Genomic DNA, 15,076 nt, shown 5'->3' with positions numbered 1-15,076 from the left:
GTTGCTGTAGGGATTTAAAAAGATCTAAATGTACAGAGGCAGATGCAAACACTCACGCACTTGCATACACATACAGTTGTATTCATCATTTTACCCAAGCACAGTAAAATGTGTAATACAGTATTTTTCAAGCAAGTTCTTTTTCTTTTTCTTCTTCTCCAACTTTTCAGTCTAGCTTTGCTTTCTGATGAAATGAGATAAAACAAGATTAACAAAAACTGCTACATATTTAGCCTGCAGTCTATGTTAAGAACGTTGTAATATTATTGCAACATTAATGACTAAGATAAATTGTGTCTATACATTTGCATCAAGAGTTTCTCGGCTTGAATTTAATTTATCGTTCTGCTTCATTTATCATTCTGCTTAACTTTTGTTTGCATTTTTTCTTGTGTGTTTGCTTCCTCTTTTTCTTTCCCTGTATCCTTTCCCACCTCTTTGTTAAATCCATTATTTAACCAAAACTAGATCATTAAACCAGAAAGGAAGGGTCAGAATTATACCTGTAGATTCTGGCATGGGGGTCGAAGATTGGGAAAACAAATACAAAGGGCATGGCAAGCCCCAGCTGAGTGACTTCCTGGATGAACGGGAAGACAACGTTATCCTTCGAATGGGGAGACCCTACCCCGAGCCATCTCCTGCCTCTATCCGTCTGAATTCACAACACAGTGGATTTATTCCCCCCACCTACCCTGAGTCCTATGACACTATTGATCGGCGGCGAAAGAAAAAGATAATGGACCCGAGGGGATTGCTCAGTACGGAGGCAGACAAAATGAGGGAAGAGGCTTTTCCTTCTGACCTTGCACTGCTCCGTGAGAAGAGAGGGGAGCTGTTTATGCGGCAGGTAGTTGAGATGCAGGAAGAAGAGGAGCGTATTACACCATGCCTGAGGCCACACCAGAATGCGCTTCTCTACAAGACAAGGATGTGGGCGAAAAATGAGCTAGACAACACTTTGGAGAATTATGTGGCATACAAAAAAGAGCAAGATGCTAGAATTAGGGCGAGGTTTGATTTTGATTTGGAGAACTCTGAGGATCTGCACTACCCAATTGGAGCAGAGGAGGACATTGATGACTTTGCCTTTATAGCGGAAGACTTTCACCCAGATAGCGCAAGGCATTACAAAGACAGGTATTCTTACTCCTGTCACATTGAAAATTCTCAGGGCCCTCGAGAGAAGAAGTGTGGAAAAGCTAAACTTGGAGGATGGGCTCCAGAGGCAATGCTCTCTCCTGTAGAGGAACCAAGTGATGAATATGTAGACCCAATGGATGAGCTTCAGTGTCTAGTTGAAACAGTTTCTGAATACCTTGCAGAAAAAGAGGAGGAAATTAGCAGGTATGGTTCCCTTCCTAAATCGAGCAAATCGAGGCTATCATCTCAGGGTAGCTATAGAACCGATTCTTTTGGAGAGGACCAAAATGCTTCATCAAAAGATCCTAAAGAAGAGAACCAATCACACACACCTTCTGATCAAGGTATTTCTGGAGTAAAAACTGCCATGAGCTCATTATTTAGTTCTCTCACTGACACTCTCACAGTTGGAGGTGGATCCAAACAGCCTGTCCCGTCTCCACAAGCACCATCTGCACAACCTTCCAAACAATCTGGCCTAACAAAACTTTTTTCGTTTATTCCAAAATCAAATGGCTCAGCTCCTGTAGCTGTTGTATCTCCAGTAGAAAGTTGTCACAACAAATCATTCAGTTCTTTGACTACTCAGCCACCACATAAAGCTGAGAAGCAAGGTCAAGAAACAGAAACTCCAACAAGGAGCGAGACTCAACCAAGTACAAAAGAACAACAGAAGTGTGTAACAAGACCTCAAAATGCTCCAGGAAACTCAGTCTTGGGGAAATTGAATCCTTTAAAGCTTTTTTCAGCAGGGGATAATGAGAACTCAGCTGAACAGGCACCAGCGTCTACACATTCTCAAGGCCATACACAATGGGATGAGAAATGTGTTCGACAAGGTAAACAGTCAGTGACAGAAGAAGGAAATAGAAAATCAGAAAAACTAAGAAGTTCCTCGCAAGACAAATATTCGGAGCAAAAACAAGATGAAAAAGTGTATGGCAGACAAAATCCGATGATTTACGAAAAAGAGAATGTGCCTCCTCCAGCCAGGCCGACTGGCCAAACGCAATCAACAAACACTGGATTATTTAGCCCTTTCAAGAAGTCCTTCAGTTCATTGATCACATCTGCTGTCCCCATTCCACATCAGGGAGTTCCACCTGTGGCAGTTTATCCAGTGTTTAGAGTCACAGAGGATCCCCGACTAGAGAAACCAGTGGAGGAACCATCATTAAGTAAGCTTAAAATGCCTTTTCTCTCTTCTGAAAATGTCTCCACTCAGCAGCGTCCCAAATCAGAGGGAGGAATGCTCTCTGGTTTTCTAAAGTTTGCATCCAACGAAGATGTTAGTCCCTCCACAAACTCACAGAATCCTGTGCAATCATATCAGGATTCAACTTCAACAACAACCACCACATTTACACCAAATCCTGGCGTGCCCCATGAAAATACTGAAAAAGGATGGTTTTCTAGCCTATTTAATCCTACCTCTGCTCCCTCTGGTTCAAACCAGAATGTTAGTAGTAATCAGCAATGTCAGAACAGCGAAGTGTCATCTGGCTCACATGGAAACAACCCATCAAATCAGAAACCAATAGCAGACCCCCATGGAATGCAGCATCACACTCCCAGTCAGCCTGAATCAAATTTTTTGACAGGTTTTTTCAAAGGGAACTCTGCTGATGACGTTTCTCACATGGGCTCTAATCAACCTAAACAAGGACTTCTATCTGGATTTCTTAAATTTGGCTCTACTAGTGACCTATCTGGCAATTTGCCACAGCAGGCTTCCCATGACAATCAACCACCCAGGAGCAGTAATTCCTCACAGTTTCCCAATCAACCTCCCCCACAACCAAGTTATTCTTTACCACAGATGGGGGGCCTTGTCTCGGGGCTATTGAAGTTTTCATCCACAGAAAATATACCACAAAATGTACAGCCTTCTGCAGCTGTAAAGCAGGAGAGCATCACTGTAAATGACTCTCGTCAGCAGCAGACCTCAGATGAAACTCAGCAAACGCAGTCTCGGAAAAAGGGGTTGTTGTCTGGCTTGCTTAAATTTGCATCCTCTGAGAATGTTTCAAACAGCCAAACAGTTCAGCACCAACAAAGCAGTGCTCAACACAATCAACAGGGTTTCAGCCAACAGAATACTCAAGGTCCAAACCTAGGCCCTCATCTCAGGAATATAGCATCAGGTCAGCAAGTTGTCCAACAGGGGACAAGTAAACCAGGCTTTATTCGACAACAAACGGTTCCACTCCAGCAAACACCATCTCAACAAAGTGGTCTTTTATCTGGTCTTTTTAAATTTGCTTCAGCAGACAGCATAAATGCACAGCAGCAGCCATCAGATCAACAGCACGGAATTATGCCAAGTAGATCCAGCTATGAGCAACCAAGAGCAAGACATATCCCAATTTCCAACCAAAATCAACCACAAAATAACTCGACACAGAAATCTACTCAAGCCAGTGGTCTACTTTCTGGACTATTTAAATCCTCCTCAGAAAATGTAGCTCAACTGCAACAGCCCGAAATCATCCATGAGACACAACAACAAACCAAAGTGCCAAGCAGCCAGACAACTGCAACACAGGTGGAGACAGCAAATCAATCTGGAATGCTCTCAGGATTATTTAACAAGTTAACAAAATCATCTGAAAATGTCCACACAACCTGCCAGACAATGACAGGACAATTACCACATCAGAATGCCAATAATTATGCAGTTACAGTAAATACCCCACTGCAAACACAGTTACACACTAACGTAACACAACGATCCTCCCATGAACATGCTGAGAAAGAGAAGAGGATTCCACGACCTGCCCAACAAGGGTTTTTATCTGGACTGTTTAGCAAAAATGTTTCTGAGGACCCTTGTACTCATAAACAGGTAGAAACACCAGGTCAGATTACGGAACAAGAGACACCCTCAAATAAGTTCACAGAGTTGCAGTCAGGCATATTAAACTGTAGTGCTTCCTCAGACTTTAGAAGGGACAGCTCTCAAAGAGTTGTTCGAGATCTCAATCCAGGGCAGAGTAGACATGCTTTCTTCAATGCACCTGTCTCAATTGATACTGAGAGTCTAGACTTAAGAACATCTGCTACTTTTGCAAGATCTTCTCAGAGTCAGGCACCATACTTCTCAATTAGCACAGGTAATTTATCTCAGTTATATTATTCTGGCTCACTTCAATCACTTCACCCAATGGCGTATAGTACAGGAAATATCCATTCCCTTTTGCAAAGCCATACATCTTCCTCAGTAATGACCATGCAGCCAAACATGTGTGGAAGCACTTCTTCTTTGTATGGATCAACAGGGCATGATCTTTCCCAAGGTCAGTTGTCCCCTTATGGATCAAGTCCCTCTTATGATGAAAACCAGTGGATCCGTGAAAGTGCGCTCTTGCAGCAGTTTCAGAACGAGTCACTGAATTATCAATTCCAAGGAGAGGATCAAGTGTATAGACAGAACTGTGAAGGTGTGTCATTACCAGCATCTGTGCTTCCCTGCAGCTCCTCAAATACATATCAGCCATTTAACTCCTCCACACCATGGCAAGGTGTCATTTGCCGAGAGGAAACTCAACCGTATCAGTTCGAGAGACACAATGATGATCAATATCCTAGGAAGAAATTATGGAACAGCCACGAAGACTTGGGAAACCGAGAATATTTATCTAATGAGGAGGGAGCATTGAACTTAACTAATAAACAAAGTAATGCAAAGTTTGGGAAATGGCACTCGTTTAATGACGGCAGTACGTACAGCTTGAATGGGATTTCATATCACGAAGGCTATTACGAGGAGACTGCACCAAGCTTATCTTTTTCAGCTAACTGGTCATATGGAATGGACAATGCAGGCCTACAAAATGTCCATACTCATAGTCAGTTTAATTTGAATAAACCAATAGATTCAAACTTTCCCCCCAAAACTGAGACAGAAGACTCCCTGTATCTCGACGACACCGAATGGTATCAGCAGTGGCTTGCACTTTTGGAGCAAGGAATGTGGTGGCCAGCAGAAGATGGTGACTGTGGCTACTTTGTTTACACAGATCATGAGTTTATTTATGCCTTGCTTACAGATGCAGCAGGTGAATTTGTGTATGCATGTGCCCCTGAAGGTGAGTCTTGGGGAAATGAACAGAAAGTAAATGGTTTTCCCAATGCTTGGTTACACAGTGAAATGGTTTTAGTATGTGGCTTTAAAATTCCACTTTACAATGAGGATGAGCTTCTTTGGCTACCTAGTCAAGAGCACAGTCATTCTCAACTTCTTAATGCACCCTTAGATTTGTCTGCAGCCTATAGAAAAGGAAATCAGATCATGAATTTAAATCTCGAGCAGTTCTCTCAAATGTTTGAAAATTCTGTTCAGTCGCAAGAGCAACGAGGTGTAGATTTCACGTCTTACAGATTAAACAAAGTCAGGATGGATCCAAGACAGCACAATTACATCTATGAAGACCAATGCACAGATGTTATTGACCTTTCCTGTCATAATAAAGACCACATCGGCCCTTATTGGAACAACCAGGAAATGAAGACATTTCTTGCTCAAAAGGTTGCTGTTTCCCTGAACTCTACTCCAACTGCAAATTCCAATGAGCAGGTACCTCACTGTTACCACCCTTGCCAACGGCGACGTTCATCCACTGGGGTTACAGTGAAGCATGTTGATGATGTATCAGAGAAGGAATGGAGGGACAGAGTGTTTCCAGGGGAGGAACAACCTAATCGTCAAGTCAAAAAGATTTCTTCCCTCATATCTTCTTTTGTTGGCAAAACATCACAGGTGGAGTTCAACAAAACTCGCATATCCTCGTGTGAAAAAGCTCCTGACAAAAATTCGAAGAATATTCTTACATCGGGTTTCCAAAGTCTCAAATCAAAGATAATCAAAGAGGAGTCTCCTGCTGATGTGACTCAGCCAGATTTAATTGTGAAACAACAAATGCAGGCGCCAGCTACCACACAGAGAAGAATGTTACCCACTGTACAAACAACTGCTCAGGTGGCTCAGCCATCAATTCAATCGCATACAGCTTCACAGAAACCTAGACTTTCTCGTCAGACTACCTTGGCACAACAAGCAACCCCACAAACACAGCCCAATGTCACAATGCTTTCAGGATCAAAAGAACCTCTTATTAAACCTGGACAACTTACAGCTGGTAAGCCGGTCGATAAACCATCTGAACAACAGCCAGGCTTCATGAACTTTCTGAAATCTGCAGTGGGAATAGAAGAACCTATGCCAGATTCACAGAAGTTATCTCAGACATCTTCCAATGAACAGAGCAAAACTGGCAGTACTGCTTCCTTACCAGGAAGTGTTCCTACAAACAATGAGGCTACAGGAGTGTCAAATCTCTTTGGATCAATTAGCAGTCTGTTTAGCACTGAGCCCTCTCCACCACAGAAACAGCAAATGAAGCCTAGTGTTACAGAGGGCTCGCTAACATCAGCATCTAGACCCAAGGGTATACAGAGACAACGAACAATGGATCAAAGTAGTACCTCTCGGTCCGTGCAGAGCCAACCTCCAAACAAAAGTCTATCCCAACCATTTCCCACCAGTTCTTCTACAAGCCATGCTACAACCCGATCAGAAACTATGCCACCTACAGAACAGCCAAAACAAGAAGGAGGAACTAAACCATCCGGTGGATTGTTTGGATTTTCAATTGGAGACATGCTTGCTGGATCAACAGCAGCTGCCCAATCAGGTCCCACACCTCAATCACCTGCATCAGCAACAGCGCCACAAGAAGAATCACTTGGTAAAAGTATATTATCAATATTTAGTGGGCCTACACAGGCTGCACCTAAAACTGGGCCCTTACCTCAAGCACATCCACCAAGTGCAGCTCCACAACCTCCTCAACAGGAATCCCTCGGTAAAAGTTTATTATCTATGTTTGGAGGATCAACTCTTCCTCCCCCTCCCCCTCAAACCAAGTCTGCTGCGGAAGTACCACAAGAGGGAACTGTTCCTCCAAGAGATCCCCCAAATACTGGGTTCCTTTCAATGTTTGGTGGTCAACAGCAAGCCCAAACAGGATCTCTTCTCGGGGGAATTCTGCCTGGGTCATCAGGTTCAACTGAAAGCCCTATGAAGGGACTGTTGTCAATGTTTAGTGATCCCAGTCCCCCACAACCTCAACCACCAACATCGGTAACTCAACAAAGAGTACCCCAGTCACAAACTCACCTACAAGCGGAACCTCAGACACAATCTCAACCACAAGCACAGCCACCATCACAAGGGCAGCCAGCCCCTTCGGTTCTTGGGGGAATATTTGGTGGCTTGTCTACCTCGAGTGAAAGTTCAAGAAAAGCTTTATTTTCTATGTTTAGTGGCCCCAGTACTTCTCAAACACCAGGAAGTGCAAATATATCTATATCCCCAGTAACTGCAGCACCCAAAGAACCTGCAAAGTGTATACTCTCTGTACGTAATGATGTGTCACCTCCACAACAAACACCTAATTCCTCATCTGCTGTTGTTACTGATACTAAAGAGTCACTATCGGTGACACAAGGTTCTTCCCAAATGTCATCTGTTTCCAGTAGCCATGTCACAGTGGCAGCAGCTGCCAGTGAAATATCAAGTGAAGTGAATGCTAGCTTATCCAGTGGGACTGCTGTAGATATTACACAGGATGCCAAAATTAAAGGCACTGCTATTGTATCTATGGAGTCAAATTCTGAATGTGCCACGATGCAAAGTAAAACGGGCACAGAAGGTGCACCCCAAGACCCTGCTCCTGCTAAAGAACCACCAGCTTCTGTCCCACAGTCTCCATCCTCACATACAGCATTCATTTCAGACAGTTCAGGAAAAGGTTTGTTTTCATTATTTTCTGGCCCCAGCACGGAACCTAGTGCTAGCCAGACAGGTCCTTCACCAAAAGGGTCTGAGTCTGTATCATCAGGTCCCAATGATCCACCAGCCAAAGGTCTGTTCTCTCTGTTCGGAGGTTCTGCCACTCAGTCCTCTTCGCAACCTGGGAATTCTTTATTAGGGGCAGTGTTTGGAGGCTCTTCACCCCAAACACCAGCTTCTCAAACAGGGGGGTCGTTATTAGGTGGTTTATTTGGAGGGTCTGCTCCTCAGGCTGCCCCTCAAGTTGGTCCCACTAAGCTTGGAGTATCTGCTCCACCGACAGCAGGCCCTCAGGCAGGGGCATCCTTACTTGGAGGCTTATTTGGTGGATCTGCTCCCCAGGTTGCTGGATCTCAGACTGCAGGGTCTATTTTGGGTGGGATTTTTGGAGGATCAGCAGCTTCGACAACAGCACCTCAGACTAGTGGGTCCTTTGGTGGATTGTTTGGAAGAGCGGAGAACCAAACTTCAGCACCCTCAATAAGTAGCTCTATATTGGGAGGTATTTTGGGAGGATCATCTTCTCAAACAGCTACAGCGCAGACTGGTACATCTCTTCTGGGTGGCATTTTACCAGGAGCTTCAGCTCCTCATGACATACCTGATAAAAGTGTGCCCTCTATGCTTGGAGAATCTGTTCAACCTGCAACACCCACTACAGCAGGCACACCCAAATTCAATGATGACAAGAAAACTATAATTACAGCTCTTATTGACACTACTTCAGATGCAACTGTTCTACCAAAACCCATTGATGACGGTAATACTACTCCAGCTCTAGCTGCTCCTGAAATTTCTGTAATTGATACAGCTAGCAAAAGTAAAGAGCAGGCACAAACTCTTCAGCGACCTGACAGTACAGAGCAGTGTCCTGAAGCAAACTCCGCCAAAACTGATCATTGCCAAGATGCTGACAAGCCAACTACCTTGGCTATTGATATTCAGTCTAAAGAATCTGAAATCTGCACTCAAGCAAAACAACTTGCAGGACCAGAGCTTCTGAGTGGCCAGTCAAGTCAAGATAAAAGTGCAGTACTACAGGGACAACAAAAGCCTCCAGAGACTGAAAAATCTGTTGGTGACTCAGCAGCAGATGCAGTTACAGGCTTTATGTCATCCCTGTTCAAACCAACAGTTGCTCCCACTGAAGGTCCCCAGCAACAGCAGAATAACTCACTTTTTGGACTGGGAGGAATTGCACCCCAAGCTGCTACTGGTCAGAGTGGAGCATCACTATTAGGAGGTATTTTTGGAGGGTCCAACACCGAGACAGCAGCTCCTCAGACTGGGGGATCATTATTGGGAGGTTTTTTCAAGGCGCCTGGTCCTCAGTCTAGTACACAAACCACCGCCCCCAGCACTGGAGGGTCATTATTAGGTGGAATGTTTGGAGGAGGATCCCCTGCCAAGTCTGCAGGTCTCCAGACTGGTGGATCGTTACTGGGTGGGATGTTTGGAGGATCTGCGGCAACAGCACAGCCTGGTGGTTCTTTACTTGGAGGAATGTTTGGAGGAGTCACTGCTCAGACTGCTGGATCACAGACTGGAGCATCAATACTTGGGGGCATAGGTGGATCTTTATTTGGGGGGATGGGACAACCACCTAAGCCATCTGAACAAATGCCAGCTGAGCCCAAACTAATGCCCGGCACTACACCACAGTCACAGATTAAGAATGAAAGTGTGCCACCAAAAGGGGCACCATGTGGCACTGAGACCACCACAGATAAAATAGGAGACTCAACCTTACCAGATAATGATCAATTAAAATGTGGCAGCCTAACAAGTTGTAGTACTGTGGCACCTGAGGCAGTTAGTCTCAAAACTTCTGCTGTGACAAATGCTTCAAGAAGCACTATATGTGACCTCACTCATCAAGTAGAAAATACTGAAAAAGAGACACCTGCTGATGAAGCAGAGATGATACATGAGAAGCCCATGGTCATTAAAGGAGACTGTGAGGGTAAAGAAAGTGACACATCAGTTCCACCTGATGCCAAGGAAGCAAATACTAATAAAGCGTCTCCAGTTAATCAGTTACCCAACATTGCAGAGCCACCTCAAGCTAAGTCTCTGTTTGGTTTTATATCGACACAGAGTGATGCAGGAAAATCTCTTGGATCCCTATTTTCACCAACAATGTCATCAGGTGCTCCCGCAATGCCTCAAACGGAAGGAGTGAGTGGTCTGTTTTCAGGATTGAAAACCCTTTCTGGAGGCCTATTTCAAGAGGAAAAACCTGTTCCCGGAAAACAAGAGCCACCCAGCACTTCCTTATTTGGGACAAAAATAAGTTTTCCTTGGCAGACAGAGCCACCAAAGCCACAAGCTGTGTCAGTTGTAACATCTCAACCTAAAACTAACAACAAGCCAACAAATGGTCAAACACATACTGTACAAAAGGTTGCAACATCCGATGCCCAAAAATCTGAATCGGTAGGTCCCACTGATGATATAGCAAACCCCCAGATTTGCTTCTCCGCTCCTGAAGTAGATCCTTCAGCATCCCTGACCCCAAAGGAGAAGGAAGGGCTTGTAGAAACATACCCCTCTGCAGGTCCTACCTCAGGAGTGCAGCTGGACAACCAGTCCAAGAAGGATCTATTGAATGCAAAAAGGCTAGTAGAAGCATAATAAATGGCATTCCCCCTCACCATTTATGATGCATTTAAATTTTGGAAAAAATGTATTCCCTGTTCAGATCTGCAATCCATCCTCACTAGATTCATTTAATATTTAGCTTGAGTGTATGTATATCTGTGTGTGTTGTGGACAATCTTTAGAACAGTGTGTGCGTGTGTGTGTGTCTTCTTTGTTTTTTGTGTGTTGCATCTACATCGTTTTACATGTAATTTCAAAACAGAATTCCAAAACAAAATGTACATATTTGTATATTAATGGACAATTCACAAGTGAATGTATTATTTATAATTCATTAGTTTATTTAAGAGAGGTCATTTCTTGTGCTACTCCTTTGATTTATTTGTTCGCCTGAACTTTTATACTCAATGGCGTTCATTTTGGTTGTAGCCCTCCAAAGGTCTGCACTTACTGATCCTTTAGTAATATCCTCAGTGAATGCAAATGTATCCGCAGATATTTGGCACATTTCCTTCCCTTTTTAGTTTGTTCAGAGACATATTTACAGACCCAAGTATAAGTACGAATGCCTGAAACATTATAAATATTGTAAATTTTGTTTGCGCACGGAATTCTGATTTGTGTTGTTTACTTGTATGTGGTCACAAATATTTTACAGTTGCCTTTTAACATACTCAGCTAATCTGCTTTCTGCCACTAAAAAATGTAAGCAGTCATGAAATGACACTATATAAAAGGTAGAATTTGAAACACAGATCAACTGCATATTTTACTGTCCACATCCATCTACTCTTCAACCCCTCGTCTCCATGAGCTTACTTACATCATACACCGTGTGTATGTGTTTCCTCTTGTGGACATTGACAATAAAATATGCAGTTGTGTGTGTGCAGAAATATGCTCTTTTTATTAATGACGAGCAAGAACTGGGGATTTTATACCAAACAACATAAAATGGAACATACTCTTATGTGCCATTTCTATTTGGAAACGCAACTTCAATGTAGGAAAAGCATATGCAGAGTGCCTGAAGCAGGGTGTGCAGATTGCCTGTAGATGGGAGGTACTTATTACAGCCTAAAAAACTAAAAGCCTAATTATTGTGTTCATTGTTTTAGTATTCTAGAGGATTGAAACTAATTCTAAAATAAAATACTTAGAATTAGTTTTTTATGTAACCATCACCACTTATCTGCCCTTGGCTAAAGTAAAAAATATAAAAATATTTAGAATTTGTCTTTCATCCGTGTTTTGTTTAGAAAAATCTGACATTGAATATTTTCCTCACTTCTGTCTCACCTTTGTAGTCCAGTGGAAAGTAGTCGGTTTGGGTCATCAGGAAACCTGAGCCAGACCAGCTCCCAGCTGAGTGAGACTGGTCAGGAGAGCACTGGTGGGTCTGAACTGGAGGAGTCCTTCCACGCCTACCACAGTACCAGCTTCCATCCCTCCACCAATGGGCAACCACGCACCAATGGGCATCCTCCCACCAATGGGTACTCTACTGTCGGTGAGCAGGAGAAACACGGGCTGTCTCCTGAAGTCGGACGGGACCTGAGAAAGGACATTCCAGCAGAACGAAGCTCCTCTAAACTCCTACGGTACAATATGTGCTCAGAATTCAACTCCGTTATATATGTACTATGACAAAGATGCATGGGAACTGAGAGATTGTCTCAATCTCTTTCTGCGACCCTTATTCTTAATCCATCTAACCCAGGTTCCATGATGAAGGGCCGCCTTTACCATTTTCGCCATCCAGAGTTTGTTGGTTGAAGGCCATCAATAAAGTCAGGGTTCAGCTCCGGGAGGTAGGCCGTTTCATTTCAGTTCCTCCACTAATATCTGATCGCTCATCACCAACTGAAGTCTGATGTTCTTGCCCCTTTTATTTTCCATACAACACACACACACACACACACACACACACAAAATGAAGATTCAGACATACAAATTGACATACGGTTGAGTTTTACCTTGTTGGTTGTTTAAGACGATGCATACAATGTTTAAGGATAATATTAGTAATATAAATATTTTTGAATATGGTGACATAAACATTTTTGGGAACTGTAGAGTACACAGAGCCTCTTGGCAGAAACAGTAGAGCTACTTGGGATTCAGTCCCTTCATCAGATGCGCCCCACAAACAATCAAGTTAAAGATGAGTGTATTTCATTTAGTTTCACCCACCCAATTCTAATTGCAGAAGACTTGTCATCAGCTCGCTCTATGATTTTGTAGGGCTGTCCCTATTTATATCTGTTCCTGAATAATAAGTAACTAATTCCGAGGAGTAAATTATTATTATTAATACAAAAATGTAAAACCGAACACCAGTTTAACAAACCAAATAGTCAAATATTTGGGTACAGCCCTCGGATACTGCACAGTTTTTCTGTGATATTGCATTTGTAATTTATTTTTGATTCTCGGTGTCTGCCTCATCTCCCTCTCTGTCTCACTTTTCATTGATTGATTTAATCTCCTCTTCATATGTCACTATGATTGTGAGGCTGTTGACTTGGGTCCATCATTCACTGCTTCCGGGGCCTATAATATAATTTGCCTTATTAGAATGGCCAAATACTCATGTTCTACAGTGAATGGTGACTCAGTGGCGGTCACTGAGTATTCTATCAGAATTTATGAAAACAGTGAGTTTGTTTTAGGGAAATGCTTGATGAATGAAAAAACTATGGTCCTGTATTACCCACCTTCTCACAATCTAATGAGAGGGAAGGGTGTACCGCAAGAGCTGAGATGTGGCAATTCCCTTGTCTGAGCTGTTTATCCACTAATCCTGTCATTTTTGTGTGTGTTGTGTCATTTTCAGTCAAAGGTATCAACTCCCATCAGTGATAGATGATACTTTGAACCTATTTGAAACCCGTCCTTTCTCTGAAAAATACACTTAATACACATAGGAAGTGATATCCCATTGTTTTGATCTCCATCAAGTCATGTTTGGCTTTTGGTGTCAGAATCAGATACCCCGTAGCCTCATGTTAAACCAATAACAATCTGGAGAATTTGTATCCAGCGCATGTTAACTGATGGTAAATCTAGTCCTGCATCTTATCGGTAATCTTTCGCTGGTGGTCATAATGAAAACATGGGAATCTCTCAGCTCTAACTAGAGTTCATCCCCTTGATTAGGCTTTTTATGGCACAGCAGTAAAGAAGTATATAGAACATCGATTGGCTCCATTATAATGATTGGTTTGCACTGGCTAGTTGAGACGAACATGGACTGTAAGTGATGGCTGATCGAAGACATGAGAATAACTAGAAAGCAAAGTGGAAGCTGTCTAAGTGCATTTATTAAAGGGTGAATGGGAATGACTGTAATGAACAGTCACCTGCATAATGAGACACTGTAAATCAACCTTGCATGTGTGTTTAAATCCAGAGAATAGAATGAGTAAATGTTTGCACACGGGCAAATATAGAGCAGGAAGTAAAACCGGCTCCCAAATCCATTTCCAGTATCATTTTAAGTACCCTTATTTTCCGTTTTGAAGCCTCAGGTACAGCATTTTGAGACCATGAACTAATGTTTACAATGTTTACTGAGGCAATAAATACATTGAGTCCCTGATGGCCATTAGAGAGAATGCAAGTTTAAGGCACTTACACGTACTGCAATCTTTAAATAGAAATACCTTCCTCTTAACAATTTTCCATTAACAAAGGTACAAGTAAGCAAGGAAATCAGTAATTGCAGGTAAGTCAGTGGTACTGATATATTGTTTAAGTGTTGTTTTCACTTTTTTATGAATAGAAAACAGAATAATCCCAAATATCAGCAGCTGGCAGATGTGAAAACACAGAAAAGGAGTAAATGTGACTGAGAGCTGGCAGTCTCACAGCCTCAGATCAGCTTTGTGCTGGAATTCATTGCCAGAGGACAGAAGGAGAGAGAGCTGAGAGAGAATGCAGAGGGTGGGAGCTGGGAGGGGGAGTAGGGATGCCTACTTAACCGAGAGTGAACTGCTGTATGATCGCGGTCTGCTACTGTCACACTTGCCGTTCCAGTGGCAGAAACGAGTGCATCTCTGTCAATTAGAGAAGATCTGGTGTTATTGAGGCAAAGCACCCGTTTTTTAATAGTATGCTCGAGGATACATTTCGAAGATAAACATGGGCTATTACTGATCTGCTGGGCGACCCTGCTGTTGCAGGATAACATCTACAGGTTGTTCTTGATTATCATTTGTTTCCAAATAAGGTAAGGCTTCTATTTTTCATCCTTTTAATCACTTTGCGTCAAGTTTGTGTAGACTTTGATTAAACAGAAACTGCATGTTATACTGAGAGTTTGGCTGATGTACATAGAAAATATAGTATGTGTCTTAGTGCTTAGGCTTAGTACAACTGAATTTCAATTTGGTTTGGTGGTTAGGTGATCAACATTTTCATACCAAATACTTTGCTGAAAAAAAAAAACTCAAAAGAAAAGCTTTCTTCTGCCTCAGA

General features: G+C 42.7%; 1 protein-coding gene across 1 annotated transcript in view; it reads left to right on the top strand.

Moving 5' to 3' along the window:
- unc13bb (unc-13 homolog Bb (C. elegans)) overlaps positions 1-15,076 on the top strand; it is a gene marked incomplete at its 3' end in the record, with an annotated part of 61,908 nt that overhangs the window by 21,214 nt on the left and 25,618 nt on the right. Inside the window, exons 9-10 of the mRNA XM_079234667.1 lie at positions 11,905-12,198; positions 12,318-12,408. Coding sequence (XP_079090793.1) covers positions 11,905-12,198; positions 12,318-12,408 — 385 coding nt within the window. The remainder of the gene's footprint in view (positions 1-11,904; positions 12,199-12,317; positions 12,409-15,076) is intronic.

Source organism: Taurulus bubalis, assembly GCF_910589615.1.
Source record: "Taurulus bubalis genome assembly, chromosome: 19".
NCBI classification, from domain to species: domain Eukaryota; kingdom Metazoa; phylum Chordata; class Actinopteri; order Perciformes; family Cottidae; genus Taurulus; species Taurulus bubalis.
Note: the sequence above shows the minus strand (reverse complement) of the source record. Positions and strands in the feature narration are given on the sequence as shown.